The sequence below is a fragment of the Purpureocillium lilacinum genome, assembly GCF_023168085.1.
Source record: "Purpureocillium lilacinum CBS 284.36 DNA, scaffold_5, whole genome shotgun sequence".
NCBI classification, from domain to species: Eukaryota; Fungi; Ascomycota; class Sordariomycetes; order Hypocreales; family Ophiocordycipitaceae; genus Purpureocillium; species Purpureocillium lilacinum.
Genome location: NW_027072115.1, coordinates 2,433,435 through 2,447,013, shown reverse-complemented (window position 1 = coordinate 2,447,013; position 13,579 = coordinate 2,433,435). Strand labels below are relative to the sequence as shown.

Genomic DNA, 13,579 nt, shown 5'->3' with positions numbered 1-13,579 from the left:
GCTTGTTGTTGTTGCTGCTGTCGTCGAAGGAGCCCAAGCAGTGGGGACGACGACCCCCCCCCCCTTACCACTTCTCCTCCTGACCCTCTCATCCTGACCCTCCCCCAGCTTCGAGCCAGGGCTGCCACCCCAAGTACATCGACTTCCTTAGGCGCTCGACAACAGCCGTCCGTCCACCCACCGCCCGCCCGCTGGCCCAGCAGGGTCGCAAGTCGTCCGCGCCACCCGCCCCCCCCGTCGCTGCCCACCGTCTCTTGTCGCTCCCGTCCTCGCCCATCCTCGTGCATACTTGACAATCCGGCCCGCCTCGCACCCCCCCGGCCGAAACCCTCTCCTCCATCTTCATTCCAGTCCTTCTTTTGGCCCCTCTGAGCGCCTCGCGACCGATCCGGAGAGCCCGCGGCCTGTTGTTGCCAACCGGCCATTTCGGACAGCGACCCTAACCTCTGCCAGCTGTCCGACCATTGCGACGGCTTGACGATCGGCCTTGCGACGCCCAGTTTCCTTGCTTACTCCCGCGACGCCGTGCCCAACCCCCTTTGCCGAAAGACGGCAGCACCCAGCGACACTCCTACCCACGCAAGGCTTCCACGCGACGGCGATCACGACGACGGCGACGACTGTGCTTTGCCTCGTCTGCCGCCGTAGGAACCTGTGGGCCCGCGCGCGCATCAACACAACAATCGCGCGCGCGCGCGCCGTCGCTGTCGGTCAGAACGCCTGAGACCAGCGCTCCGTTTCGTCTGCGACAAAGAACTTTTCGGTCGGTCCGGAGCAGACGAGAGTCGTACCCGCACGCGAAGTAGAGGACCCGAGACACGTCTGGTCGGCTCGGTTTCTTTTTTGGTGCCGTTGCGTTCCCCGGCCGTTGCTTTTAAAACACCCCGTGCATCCCAAGCGCAGAGACCCTGAGGCCCTGACGCATCTACATTCCACAAACCCCCGCGATGCCGCCTCCCTTGCACCCCCTCGCTCCCGCGAGGCCACGAGGCCTGCGGCATTCTTCAGCGCCCCGGACCCCAGAGCCAGCTGCCGACGGAACTTTACAACAACCTTCGTCGCCTCCCCGACCACGATTTCGGCTCAAGAGGCGCACCGTATCGGAGCGAACAGCGCCTACCCAGCAGTTTCTCGCCTCTGTCGCTGCAGCGGATGTTCCCATCCCCAGCATCGAAGAACCCCAGGTGTACGACGACGACGTCATGCTCGACTCGGAAATCTATCCAGGAGTTCCGCTTCTCGGCAATCTCGACGACATTAGGTTCGCGGAGCACGACATCCGCGGCAGACAAATTTCCGGCCCCAAGACGCCCGCACCCCGTGCTATCCCCTCGCTATCGCCCAAGCGATTCCCGGACTGGTCCATAGATGCTTCGTTCAGCAGCGTCGAGTCAAGCCCCGAGTGTGAATCGAGCCGCCCGTCAACCGCTCGATCAACCCAGACGAGCGCGTCGCTCTTCAGCCGGTATTCTTTGACGTCGGAAGACTTCAGTCAGTGCGCCAGCCCAGACGAGGAGCATGCAGAAAAATTTGCATCCTTGTTGCCTCCCGGGGACCTTGAAAAGACCATCAGAGCCCCTGCGCAACGTGGTAAGCTCAGGAAGGCACCGTGGACCAGGGCCATGAGCAAGCATCTCTGGGCGACTTATATGATGTACCTGCAAGATCCCAAGGTCACGCCCTTCAGGGTTGGCAAGAGTGGCATCCCGCCCTCGGGTGTCTGCATGCGCGTGGCCCGGGAAGCCAAGAGATCTTGGAAGGGATCTCGCCCGCAGACCAAGGCGGACCCCAAGAGTGGGAGTACGACGCCCACTGCCGAGGTGCAGGGACCCTATGTGCAATGGCCCCATACCTGTGCCGCCACGCGTGCGCATCTGCGAGAGATGTGCAAGGCCAACAGCGGCGCAGCATCGCGTGGTTCGCACTGCATGGCTCGGAGCCCTACGCCTTTCGGTAGGGCCGCAACCCGCGTCAGGAACCGCCGCTCAGCTCCCCTCCGGTCTCCCTCGGTATTCTCAGGCTCCGACATGGCCATGTCGCTAACGATGTGCACGGCGGACTCTATGCAGCCGTCGGGACCTCTCGCACAGCTCACCAGCTCGCGGCCCAAGCTTGAGCTGGACCTTCTCACACCGGCCAGTGACATATCTCGCGGACACACACATGCTGTCCGTTTAGGGTCTCCCTTTATGGCCAAAAGCTATGGCCCGAGCTCATCAAGCAACCTGGCAGAAAGCCTCGGCGCTCGCGCCGAGTCTCACAGGCAGAGTCATACGCTGGGCACACGCCGCAGCCTCGGGTCGCCGGTGCGGCTAAGCGACAGCCGGTCCAGCACCCAAAAGCGCCGCTCGCGGCAATCGATCCTGGAGACGCGGAGATCCAAGCGACCTAGTCTCGGCTCCGACTTCTGGACAGACCCTTCATCAGCGGCTGAGAGCTCCTCCGCCGCGTCGGTATTTTCGTCGTCGTTTCCCGAGTTCTGCTCCACGAGCTCCAACGTCCGCGATGATCTGTTTGTCCCGAGAACGAATGTCCAGGAACTCTTCGAGTCGTCAAACTCGGCGCCCTTCCATACCACGGCTGTTGCTGCAGCGATCCCCAATCCTGCCGGCTTGGCGCCGCCTATGATGGCTCCTCCTCGACTTGGGTCGCCATTCTCTGGAAAAAGCCAGAGCTTCTCATTTCCGAGCCGAAACCCCAACACCTCAGTCATAGACTTTGCTGCTGTTCGACGGCCGTTCGCCACCGTGCATCAATCCGCGGACAGCGTCGCGAGCTCCGCCAAACCGTCACTCGCAAACCGTCTGGCCTACATTGACGAACGGCTAAAAGACTTTCGTCGAAGAGACCCTAGTGAGCGGCGGTCTCACTCGCCGTTGTGAACGCGCCGACTCTCTCCTTTGTCCTGCGATGTCCTCACATATCAACGACTGCTCATGACACGACACGTATGCATCTGGGACCGACCTCGGCCCATCATGTACAGCAATTCTTCCCCCCTGCCACCACGCACACTTACCTCTTACACGAACTGTTGCATGCACTGGGCGGCGACACCTGACATTGGCCCTAAACGATTGCGTCCCACAGGAAGCAAACACGAAACACACCCGCGCATCTCTTCATATACACACCATTGCTGCCGCCCACGCTTATGCACTTCCATTTCAGCGTACGGGGCGTTGCATCCCCCAACGCTTCTGGATACGAATGGTCCCTCTCAAGCTCAACTCATACGGAACAAATCTGCCAACAACCTCCGGTTGAGTAAATCATGGGGCACAGAACAGGATCTTATCACGACTTGACGACATAACTTGCATGACGATTTATATATAAATGGGATGGGGCCGACGGATATGCCGTCGCCTCGATATCTGGCCTACGTTGCCTTGCTTTCTCCATCACGGTTGCACGCTCATTCATGCGCAAGAACGGGCTGTCGGCAGCCATGGACGCCCTTCATTTCTGTACCGGCGTCCCCTTCGCGAGGAGTCCGCTCTCTCTGTTCTTTCCAGCTCGGCATCATTTACTTTGTGCTTTCTTTTCTTTTGGATCACGGATCTTGGGATATCGATGAAAAGTGGTTATGAGCTTGATGATGTACATGCCCGACTCGCCTCCCTCCAAAGGGAGCGCACATAGAAACTGAAAATTTTGTTCCGCTCATGACTACCACCGGTATGTGACCTGCTGTGCACACGTGATTCGTAAGCCGTCAAGTTATGTGACATTTTTATCACCGGCTATGGCATTATATACATTACATGACCTCGTCGCAATGATGATGGACAAAAGCAGACTCCACATCTTCCTCATTAGTTCATAGCCAGGGACGCGTCCCGTGGCTTGGATATCATCGTCAACGTGAGACGAGCGGAGCGCAAGTAAGTCGCGCCTCTGTGCTCCTTGTCGCCCTCGCGCGCACGTGTGAAAGCCGCCGACTGCGATCTGGCGCGCCCAGCAACACAGTCCATGACAGTCCAAGTGTCAAAAGCGTGTATTTGGGGTATGTGTCGTGCTGCTTGGCTTGCTCGTATGTAGCCTGTGAGTCCCATCACTCAGCCATCCGAGATTCGGCCAAGCCTGGCCCTGAAGGAGCGGACACTTGCACTGGCGGGTGTGGCCGGGACGATCGACTGTGCGAGCGGCTCACGGGAGAAGTGAGTGCATAGATCGCCCCAATGTCCTGCTGCCAAGATGTGCTTCTCTCAGTGGCACGCCTTGGGTCGCGGAGCATCTTGTTCTGGCTGCCGTGAAATGGTTGTGCCCGCTGTGCCGTCATCAGTCTTTGGGTGAGCTCGAGGTGGTCCGCATGTGTTTGGCGGGTCTTTCATCGCGGTCCTCGCCATCCCTGGAAAATAGCGGTCGCGGTACAGCATCCACGTGAACGTCTCGCCGCCGGTCCAGATCCATGAGGGCGGCGCCCAGCTCGGATGCGTGCCTACTCCGGGCCCTTGAGGCGGCATGCGGGCAGCGCCTCTCTCCGACGGCGGCCCTATGTGAGTGAAACGAGCATTCTCTGAAGCCAAACAGGCGCTGGTCGTTGCGCAGCTTGTTGGCGGATATGCGCAGCTGTGGGTTTTTGAAGCGCACGTCCAGCCCGGCGGCCTTCATGTTGTGGAGATGCATTGAGTAGTCGGCAGCAAACTCATGGAGTGTGTCAAAGAGGAGACGGAACCGGGCCGGGTCCGAGGTCGTGGCGTCTTGGGGATGGAACTTGAGCAGCTGGTTTGGGCCAACGGTGAGAGAAAAGGCAACCATGGCGACGGCCCATCGCCGTATTCGGACGGCTTGGATCGCCTCGCACTGGGTGTAGAGGTAGAGTATCAGCCTCGGAGGAACGTCCCAGTCGTATTTGAGGTAGAGGTCTTGGAGCGCGTCCATGGCGAGGTCTTGCAACTTGAAGAGATCGAGGTGAGCGGCAAACAGATGCAGCCGCACGATGGCCCAGTGGATGTCCTGCGACGCTCGCTGGCTAGTCTCATGAGCGGTGCTCACTGAGTGATCGAGCCAGCTCCGAAACGTAGTTGGCGAGTGTACCCATTCCACAAACAGCGCAAACATCGTCGATGATTCCCCAGGAAGCCATAGACAGATGGGCTTGGGCGCCACGGGATCCTCGAGCCGCTCGCGAAAGAAGGGCGACACGGCGCAGAGGAGCTTGCGGTTCACTTTGAAGCTAGTTTGCTTCGCACCGATAAGGACTGTCGTCATGTCGGCAGCGCTGGGCGGCGGCGGCGGCAACGACTTGTCGTTGCTTGTTCGAACATAGTTCTCCGAGGGTTGGCGAGCGGCCCTCGTCCGTTCAATGGGCACCATCTCTGCAGGTTGTCTGGTCTGCAATGGACCGGACGATCCAAAAGACAGACGAGACAACGAAGCGAGCGGGTGGACAAAGTCGAGTTGAGCCGGTGCGATGCTCGACTACAGACGGGGCACGCGGGTAAACTTGGCCGGCAGCAGTATCCTTCTCATCGCCACAGCCGACGGTCGGGGAGGGTCCTGAAACCACACAAAATACCAGATAGATGACAAGGCGAGGGGTCAGGCACATATGTATAGTAGGGGCTTACTGACACAGCTGTGGGGAGGGGGAGAGACCGCCTGCACGATGGGAAAATGCGAGCGGCGACCGGTCAGTGGCCCAGATAGATAGATTGCATGTCGTCACTGAAACGCAGTCTTCGGACGGGCCCATCCAGAGTCGCACCACACAGGGCATGGCGAACCGGGAAGCGGGTGATCACCACGGCGTGGAAAGCGGCAAGGCTTCCAACGCCCGACGCCGCTGTCGACGGTGGTGCTGGCAGACCCTGAGATGGGACTCGAGGGCTTGCTGTACGAGCAGGAGCAGGCGGTGACAGCGGGCGGACGAACCGCCCGTTTCGGACATGGTTTCAAGGCCCGCTGTCCACGTCGAGGGTCGAGGCCACGGCAAATGGATGCGGGCGATCACGGTTGAGGTTGCCCATCACCAATCACGCTCACCTGAGCCAGGGGTGGCGGTGCGAGGCCGAGCGTTTCAAGTGCGGGAGGCGGGCCCCTGTGACGCCAGGGCCGAGCCAGAAAAGCATCAGGGCTCTGTGTCACGCGGCAGCGATGCGACCGGGACCGGGGTCGGCGGTGCTGCGAATGCACTGTCGGGATTCCAGCCCTCGACGAAACTGGTCAAGGTGAGGAGGCGAGCTCGAGGCCATATACAAGTAAGCCGTGCCCCCGTGGTCGGCGATCAGCAGCTGGGATTTGCGTGTCCCGCCCAGCTAGCCCTGCCACGGGCGAACCAAATGCGTCCAGCCAGGCGCTGCACCGCGAGTCGCTGCAGATTTTCGCGCCCGGGGTGCGTAGCGGCTCGACGGTCGTGGGTTTCTCGTCGAAGTCAAGGGCGGGACCCGCGAATAGAGCAGACGAGTTCGTGTTCGGGGCGAGCGCAGTCCCCGGAGGGAGCGCGGGCTGACACGCCGAAACGGTTTCGTCATCCTACCCTAGCTTATCGTGGGGTGCGTTCCTTGCCACGCGGGTTGGCGCCCGTCTAACTATCACAGCGATTTTGCATCGAGAAGGGCGAGAGAAGCGGTGGTTGTGGCGCGGGCGCGCGAAGGAGGATGCGGACTGGCGTGTTTCGCGGGTTTGCGGGAGGCACAGCTGCCAGGATGCCATGCAAAGAGCGCGGGATTCCAGACACAAAAACCTTGGCAGCAACCAGTAGCATGGGAGTCGGGACACCAAAGCCGCAAGTGCAGCATCAGCGTGACAATCAGTCAGAATGCAGAAACACACGGTGAGGAGGAGAGGAAGCTGGCCAAAGTGGAGAGTCTGGCGTCGGTTGAAACGAGACGCCGCATGCCTCCTTCCCTGCTTCCCTGTTTCCCTCCTGCCTATTTCTCCCTGACACCACCCGCTGTCCTACATCTGGCGTCTGTCAGTTGCCCGCCCATGGGGAAGGAAGAAGGGCAATCGTGCCTGCCGTCACGCAACAATGGCAGGAGCCCCAGTGCGGCAAGAGCGGTCGACGTGCGAGCCTTTACCCGCCCGCAATCCCTTCCTGCCCGTTTCAGTGCATTCATTTTTTTCTCTCTTCGTCTCAGAGTCAACCTCATCAGAATCAACATCCTCGGGCTGTCATTGCGAAACACCGCCTATCGGGTCTCACGGTGTCACGATCCCCTGTCTCGGGCGCCGCCCATCTGGTACCTTCCTTGGCTCTGGCAAAACTAACGCACGCCTGCTCGGACGTGGTCGCGTACATGAACGTATCAAAGCGCCGGCCGCACCCGGGTCCCCCCTTCGACCGCCGTTCCCGCGCCTCCCAGCCACCCGGGGCACGCAGACGCTCCCGTTTCACACCCGTGCCAAATAGAACACGGCCTCTGGTCCATTGTGATGCAATTCCGGTGCGGGCATTGGCACCGACCTATTAACATGGCTCCTATATGACTGCTACTGCCTCACGGACCGTGTCCCCCAACCCCTACCGAGCGTATGCAGCAACCGCCTCCCCGGTGCGCGTGGCACCCCAGCCTGGTCCTATGCTCGACACGCCCTGCGTCCGCCCAGACTGCATCCAGCAAAACGTCCGCGCGGTCGAGCAGTCTTGATACGCCTTTATCCGTCCGTCCTCGCCACAGTCGTGGGTATCCGTTGAAGATTCTCTCCGCTGCCGTGCCCTCCCCCCCAGCTGGCGTATATTCCGCTCGCTTTGGCCTCTTTGCCCGTGCGCGAGCCATCTTCCAGCTGCGCACCTTCGTATGGAGACGCGTGACACCCTCGGAGCTCGGGTATATTACGCCCCTTCCATATACGGCGCTTCCTGGCCGTGCCTTTTTGAACTGCCATGTCCCAGCGCCATGCGCCATGAAGAAATAGGTAATGAAACAGCGCAGAAAGCGCAGATATCCGTTTCGAAACGCTCGAAAACACCGAGTAAACGTAAAGTGTCCAGCCCTTGGTAAAGCTGTAAGTAGCGCCTGATGTCACCGCCGCAACCCCGACAATGAGAAAATATGACTAGCGGCCTGCGGGATGAGCGGGAATATCACCGTCGTCCGAGTCTGAATCGCTCTCACTGCTTTCGTCGTCATCAATCTCCATAGGATCGTCAGGTGTGCCTTTGGCCCCGCTCCCATGAAGTTGCGGCCTCTGTGTCTGAGACATGGCCGGGAATCGCGGTTGAGACGCCGTAAGGTACGCCGTCGGGTCTGTGTGTTCTGCCGTGGCCGCCGCGCTGGCGAGTCCGCCGCCCATCTCATTCACGGGCACTCTCTTGCGACGAGGTGTGCTTCCGCCGCTTTGAGGCTCGTGACCTTGGTGAGCCGTGGCTGGTCCCTCGTCATCGGGATAAGGCCGCTTGCTTGGCGTCGAGGCCGGCCAGGCAACGTCCTTTGCGGGGCCAAGCAGCCGCGTTCGCTCTGCTTCCACCTCTGCAACTGAGCGTCTCTGGCGCAGTCGAATGCCGTACTTCTTACGCGTCGTGCTCTGCTTGGTGTTGTAGCTGTTTTTGAGCTTCGCCAGCTCCTTTTCACGTTCCGCCTCTGGCAGCTTCATGGCCTCCATCATCAAGCCACCGTACTTTTCTTCGGCTTGCCTCATGTCGTACTCAAAGTCTCGCCGTTGCTCAGGGGTGAGTTTCGCGTACGGATCGTCTACAGGCGAGCTGACGGCGCCCCGGCTTGGAGGCGTCCATGTCGCCGGACTGCGCCCTTCTCGGGCCAACGCAGCCAGATGTCCGGGCGTGTGTCCCATGTTCGCGTGCCGTATGTCCGATGACAGCGCCGGCGTTGAAGCTGGCGCCCTTGGGGCTGGAGGCGTCGGTGCTGGCGCCGGGGTGCCCGTGGGGGGTCCGGTCCCATGTCCAACAGGGAGGAACTTCTTTGACCTCAGCTCGGCCAAGACCGCCTCCTTGACAGCATCGCTGTATTCTCCGCAAACTTTCATCTTGATGTGGTAGTTGAGGCCCCCGCTGCTACCGAAAAGACAACCACAGTGAGGACAGATTTCTGTCCCTATGTCGTCTACCCTCCAGGTGTTCACACAAGCTCGCTTGTTCGAGTGCTACATCTCGTTAGCCCAACGCATCACGCTTGCAACACACCCTTATACTCACGTGCTGAAACGCCTTCTCGCCGCTGCAGGGACGGTGACATCGCGAACAGTGGACAATACCCAAATGCCCAGCGGGCCCTGCGGGTAGCGGAGAACCTGAGTTGCGTGTCGATCCGATGCTGGCAACGCTCGGCTCTCTGGATACGGGTGGTCGGTGTGCCGCAGCGACCGGCCCAGGCCGCGAAGGTAGTTGTTGCGATGGAACGGGCTTGGGCGGCGCTGGCGGGTTAGGCACCAGGTGCAACGAGGGGAGGACATGCTCCCCGCCGTTAGTCTCCTCAACAATGTCCCGGACATCATAGCCAAGCCGTTCAGCACGCGCGAGGGCGTTCACCAGCGGCCGCGCGCGAATGGTTTCCAGACGCCTGGCCAGGGCCTTGTCCAAAAATCTGTGGCTGGCCTTTGCTAGAATTGCATCCGAGACCGCATCCAGGTCCTCCGTCGTGAAGTGCGCCACCACAGAGTCCTTGCCCGTTCGGACCATGTTCCCACCAAAGTCCTTGAGGGCCCGCGCAAGCGTACCAGAGCTTGCCTGATGAAAGGTTGCATTTGCCTATCATCACCATGGGTTAAAGAGGAAGCAGTAGCACTTTCAGCCAGCCGACACTTACAAGAAAGGCAAGGTGATACTCGGATCCCAGCAGGCACTTATCCCACGAGTCCCTCACCACCTGCCGGACAACCTCCGGAGCCGTTCTCTTAATCACATCAGAGAGCTCCTTGTACGCCGGCGACGCCTCAAGAGACGCGTCGCTCGTCTTGGGAGACTTGAAGCCCGGGGCTTTGGGTGCAGGAGGTGTGGGCTCTTGCGGGTCGCGAGGCGGCTGCGACGACGCCACGGGCTGGCGCATCTGGCTGTGAGACGGTCCCTGCAAGCTACCTTGCGGGAGCGGTTGGGCAGGTGACCGGACCGAGGAGAGCGGGGGTTGCTGAGCGTGAGTTCGGGCAGGAGCTTGCGTCTGGACGCCATTCTGCGCGGGTGACGAGGTCGTGAGCGTCTGAATGTGAGCCGGCAGGGCGGCAGAAGACGACGACGATGCCGGCGGCGGTTGCTGGCCCATCTCAGGCATGGCCGCGGCCGGCAACGAGGCCGTGCTCATGACGTCGGTTTCTGACGCGAAATATGAAACCAACGACGCTGAGGTGGTGAGCGGCCCGAGTGGAGGGTTTCTGAGTCTCGACGCGCCCCCAGTTGCCGACGGGTGCAGTTGGTGGCGTAACGGGAGAGCGCGCAGAGACCGCCGTGAGTACAAGCACCGCTGCTCCGAGCTGGCGCAAGAGGAATGACCCCGCACTGTGCCGTCGGGCGACTGGCGATGAGTCGTGACGGTTTGTGAGTCGGGCGGCGCGCGCGTTGAGAGGCTCGAGATACCGCGTTTGCCTGTTAGTGGGTCCTTCCGCGAAGTTATACGCTCTGCCGTGCAGGTGCAGGCAAGGTTGTGTTAGGCGGAAGCCAGGTCACGCTATAAGGGTAAACTTCGGCGCTAAGTTAGGCCCCTAGTCACCAATACCGCCCAGTTTATTAGGTACATTAGGCCATCCTATTAGTGCTTCCTAAATGTAGCCGTTGCGTGATCGAAATAAGCGAGCTGTGCTATAATATCTGAGGCCGTGTCACCCACGGATTGGCGAGTGAAACCATCTGGGCGGCGACTAATAGTAAGTTGCGAGTCTCTCTTGATATCCATCACATCACCGAACAAGATGCGATTCAAAGACAACAAGCAAACGCAGTTACTCGGCAATTGGGTCATCATTGGCACTGGACTAGAGGCAGCCATCGTTTCTTGGGTACGTCTTCTCATGTTGACTTGCCGACCGTGACCGGGCCAAGCACAACAACTCCCCTCGCGATGGTACTATATTAATGTACAATCTCTGGTATCATGTTCCACCATCTCTCGTCCAAACAAGTGACGCCTGCGGCAAAACAAAGCTCCAACATCATGCACCCGACTCACGACCCATCACGTCGTCACCTCGTCAAACGTCGGCCTCGTCCGGCCTCATTCCCCAATGCAAGCCACCATGAGCCTCTCGTAGTCGCCCGACGTCTCGCCCTTGATGCGGCTCGCCAGGCTCCGGCGATACTTTTGCTGGTAGGCGCCTTTGACGTTGGCCAGGAAGTTCCGATCCCAGTGGAATCTGACGACACGGGACACGAGGAGGTGATCCTTGGTGCCCATGCCGGCCATGGACTCCTCGAGGAGATCTGCGGCGTGCATGTACTTGTCAACGCCGTTTCGAAGCTGGAAGAGAAGCGCATCCTGCATGTGGCCCGAGAATTCCTGCCAACTGTTAGACGCCAGGACATTTTAGCGTAGGATATGACAGCAACACGACTTACCGACTTGATGACCTTTTCCAGGTCACGGTTGAACTTTTGCTTGTAGGAGTGGGCGATGGCACGAATCTGGTTGTCGTTCCTGCTCGTCAGGATGCTGCAGACCAAGATCTCGTCGGTTCCCATCTTGCCCTCGGTGGCCTTGTAGATCTGCATCACATCGTCGTCGACCTGCTGAGGCACAACGGGGGCAGCGTCCTCGGCACGCGTTGCGGCCAGAACCATGAGGAAGTGCCTCTCCGTCTTCATGCTCAGGTCTCCCTTGACATCGTTCTCCAGGCTCTTGCGGTACGTCTGGTAGTATGCGCTCTTGATGGCCTTCATGTCGGCGTTGGACCTCGAGAGGAGAATGTCGTTGAGGACGAGCTCCTTGGTGCCGGGGCCAGACATGGCCTCGTACAGGTTGTGCACATCAGCGGAGAGGGGCCCACGGGCGAGCTGGACCAGCCCATATTCAAACCACGAGCTAGTCTCGCTCTTGATGTCTTTGATAAGATCGCGCTTGAAGTTACGGTTGAAGGCATTTCGCAGGACCTCGATTTGGAGCGGATCCTTGTTCGACAGCGTTCGAATGAGCGCCTTCTCGTCGGTGCCGAAACCCTTCATGGCGCTGCGGAGGGCCTGGGCATCCGCGGAGCCGTCCCACTGTATGATCTGAGGCGCGCCATACCCAGGAGAAGGGGGCGTGGGCGGGACCGGGGGGCCGTATTGCTGAGGAGGCGGCGCTCCGTATGAACCACCGTGCTGCGGCGGAGGCGCGCCGTACTGGCCTGGCGGCGGTGCCGGTGAGTGGTGGCCATAGTGCTGAGGCGGGGGCGCGCCGTATTGCTGTGGCGGCGGCTGGCCGTACGAAGGGTACTGGCCTGGAGGCGGGGGAGGGGGTTGCTGATAGTAGCCTCCTTGCTGCTGGGGTGGATATTGTCCCGGAGGCGGATACTGGCCCTGAGGGTATTGGCCCTGAGGCGGATACTGGCCTTGGCCCTGGGGAGGGTACTGTCCCTGCGGCGGGGGGTATTGGCCGTAACCCTGGGGAGGAGGCGGCTCTGCGCAACAGTCAGCGTGAGGTGGTCGGCGATGACGGAGGATGGCGGGGTGGACGGACGGCCGTAGGGCTGGCCGTAACCCTGGTACGACATGCCGATGAGATGCCGATGAGCGAGTAGGTGTGCGCGCGCGCGAGAATCGAGCGAGAGGGGCGTTTGACGGGATGCGCGTCTCGACGGTCTGCACCACGGGAAGGGGGAAGTGACGTCGCGGAGCTGGAGGGGAAGCGGACGCAGTCTGACGACGGCGGGGTTGGCAGGCACGACCAGCGCAGGCGAGTCGTCTTTTTATGACGGATGACGGATGCATGCGCGCGCACGCGTGATGCGCCTCATTACTTAACAAGTCAACAGGCGCCGTCATGTCAGCCCAGCGGGCCCCTCGGTAGCGCATCTTGCTGGCCCGTACCTAGCAGCAGGGTGGCATCGTGGTCCAATTAGGCCATGTTGCGCAACGGGTTCACGGTGGCTGAGTCGGAGCCGCCGCAACGTCATGCCCACACTCTGGAGGAGCTCTAAAGCTCTCGGCACTGCGCTGCGGAGGGGTCTACAGACGTGCTAGTCAGGACGGAGCATCCGCCCATTGCAATATCGTGTCACGCTTTATGAGAATTTCGAGGAGCGCGAGAGAGGATGCTCGGCGGCATTTGGCAGTGCTGCTGGCGAACCGGGCACACAGGGGGCGAGCTATTGCCTTTTGGCGTTTGCGCTTCCCCCTCTCGGGCGCAGCTTCCGAAGCAACAAGCCGTGTGACACATGGATGTTGGCGAAATGGTAATACCACAAGAACAGCCACCCGTGGGGAAACTGGTGGAATGGCTTGGGACTGAAAGTACCTGGCTGGTTCTCCAGCGGGCCAAGCAGGACCGAGTCCTTGGAGTGGGGGACCACCCAGGTACGAGGACGTGGAGCAGACAGACACATGCAACGCTTGGGCAGGGCGCCCTGCGCATAATGCACAGCCACCTGGATTCGTGTTTTCTGACGCCATCGTTGCCGCCCAGAGGTGGCGCAACGGCTGCACGGGCCGCCTGGCAAGAGTCAAGACTCAGAGCCCTGGGTCTTCGCGGGGACCGACTGAGACATGGCC

General features: G+C 60.5%; 4 protein-coding genes across 4 annotated transcripts; 1 reads left to right on the top strand and 3 right to left on the bottom strand.

Moving 5' to 3' along the window:
• Window positions 1–947: 947 nt before the first annotated feature.
• Window positions 948–2,882, top strand: PLICBS_007338 (uncharacterized protein; the record flags this gene model as incomplete). The annotated part of the gene is made up of 1 exon (XM_018320768.2): window positions 948–2,882. One exon carries the CDS (start codon window positions 948–950, stop codon window positions 2,880–2,882), a length of 1,935 nt encoding a protein of 644 aa, XP_018180665.1.
• Window positions 2,883–4,284: 1,402 nt separating this feature from the next.
• PLICBS_007337 (uncharacterized protein) lies at window positions 4,285–5,322 on the bottom strand (the record flags this gene model as incomplete). Its single annotated transcript, XM_018320766.2, has 1 exon — window positions 4,285–5,322. One exon carries the CDS (start codon window positions 5,320–5,322, stop codon window positions 4,285–4,287), a length of 1,038 nt encoding a protein of 345 aa, XP_018180663.2.
• Window positions 5,323–8,007: 2,685 nt separating this feature from the next.
• Window positions 8,008–10,202, bottom strand: PLICBS_007336 (uncharacterized protein; the record flags this gene model as incomplete). The annotated part of the gene is made up of 3 exons (XM_018320765.2): window positions 8,008–9,051; window positions 9,104–9,655; window positions 9,714–10,202. 3 exons carry the CDS (start codon window positions 10,200–10,202, stop codon window positions 8,008–8,010), a joined length of 2,085 nt encoding a protein of 694 aa, XP_018180662.2.
• A 906-nt stretch (window positions 10,203–11,108) lies between these two features.
• PLICBS_007335 (uncharacterized protein) lies at window positions 11,109–12,582 on the bottom strand (the record flags this gene model as incomplete). The annotated part of the gene is made up of 3 exons (XM_018320764.1): window positions 11,109–11,390; window positions 11,450–12,489; window positions 12,549–12,582. The coding sequence occupies 3 exons, from the start codon at window positions 12,580–12,582 to the stop codon at window positions 11,109–11,111; spliced, it is 1,356 nt and encodes a 451-aa protein (XP_018180661.1).
• Between the last annotated feature and the right edge of the window lie 997 nt (window positions 12,583–13,579).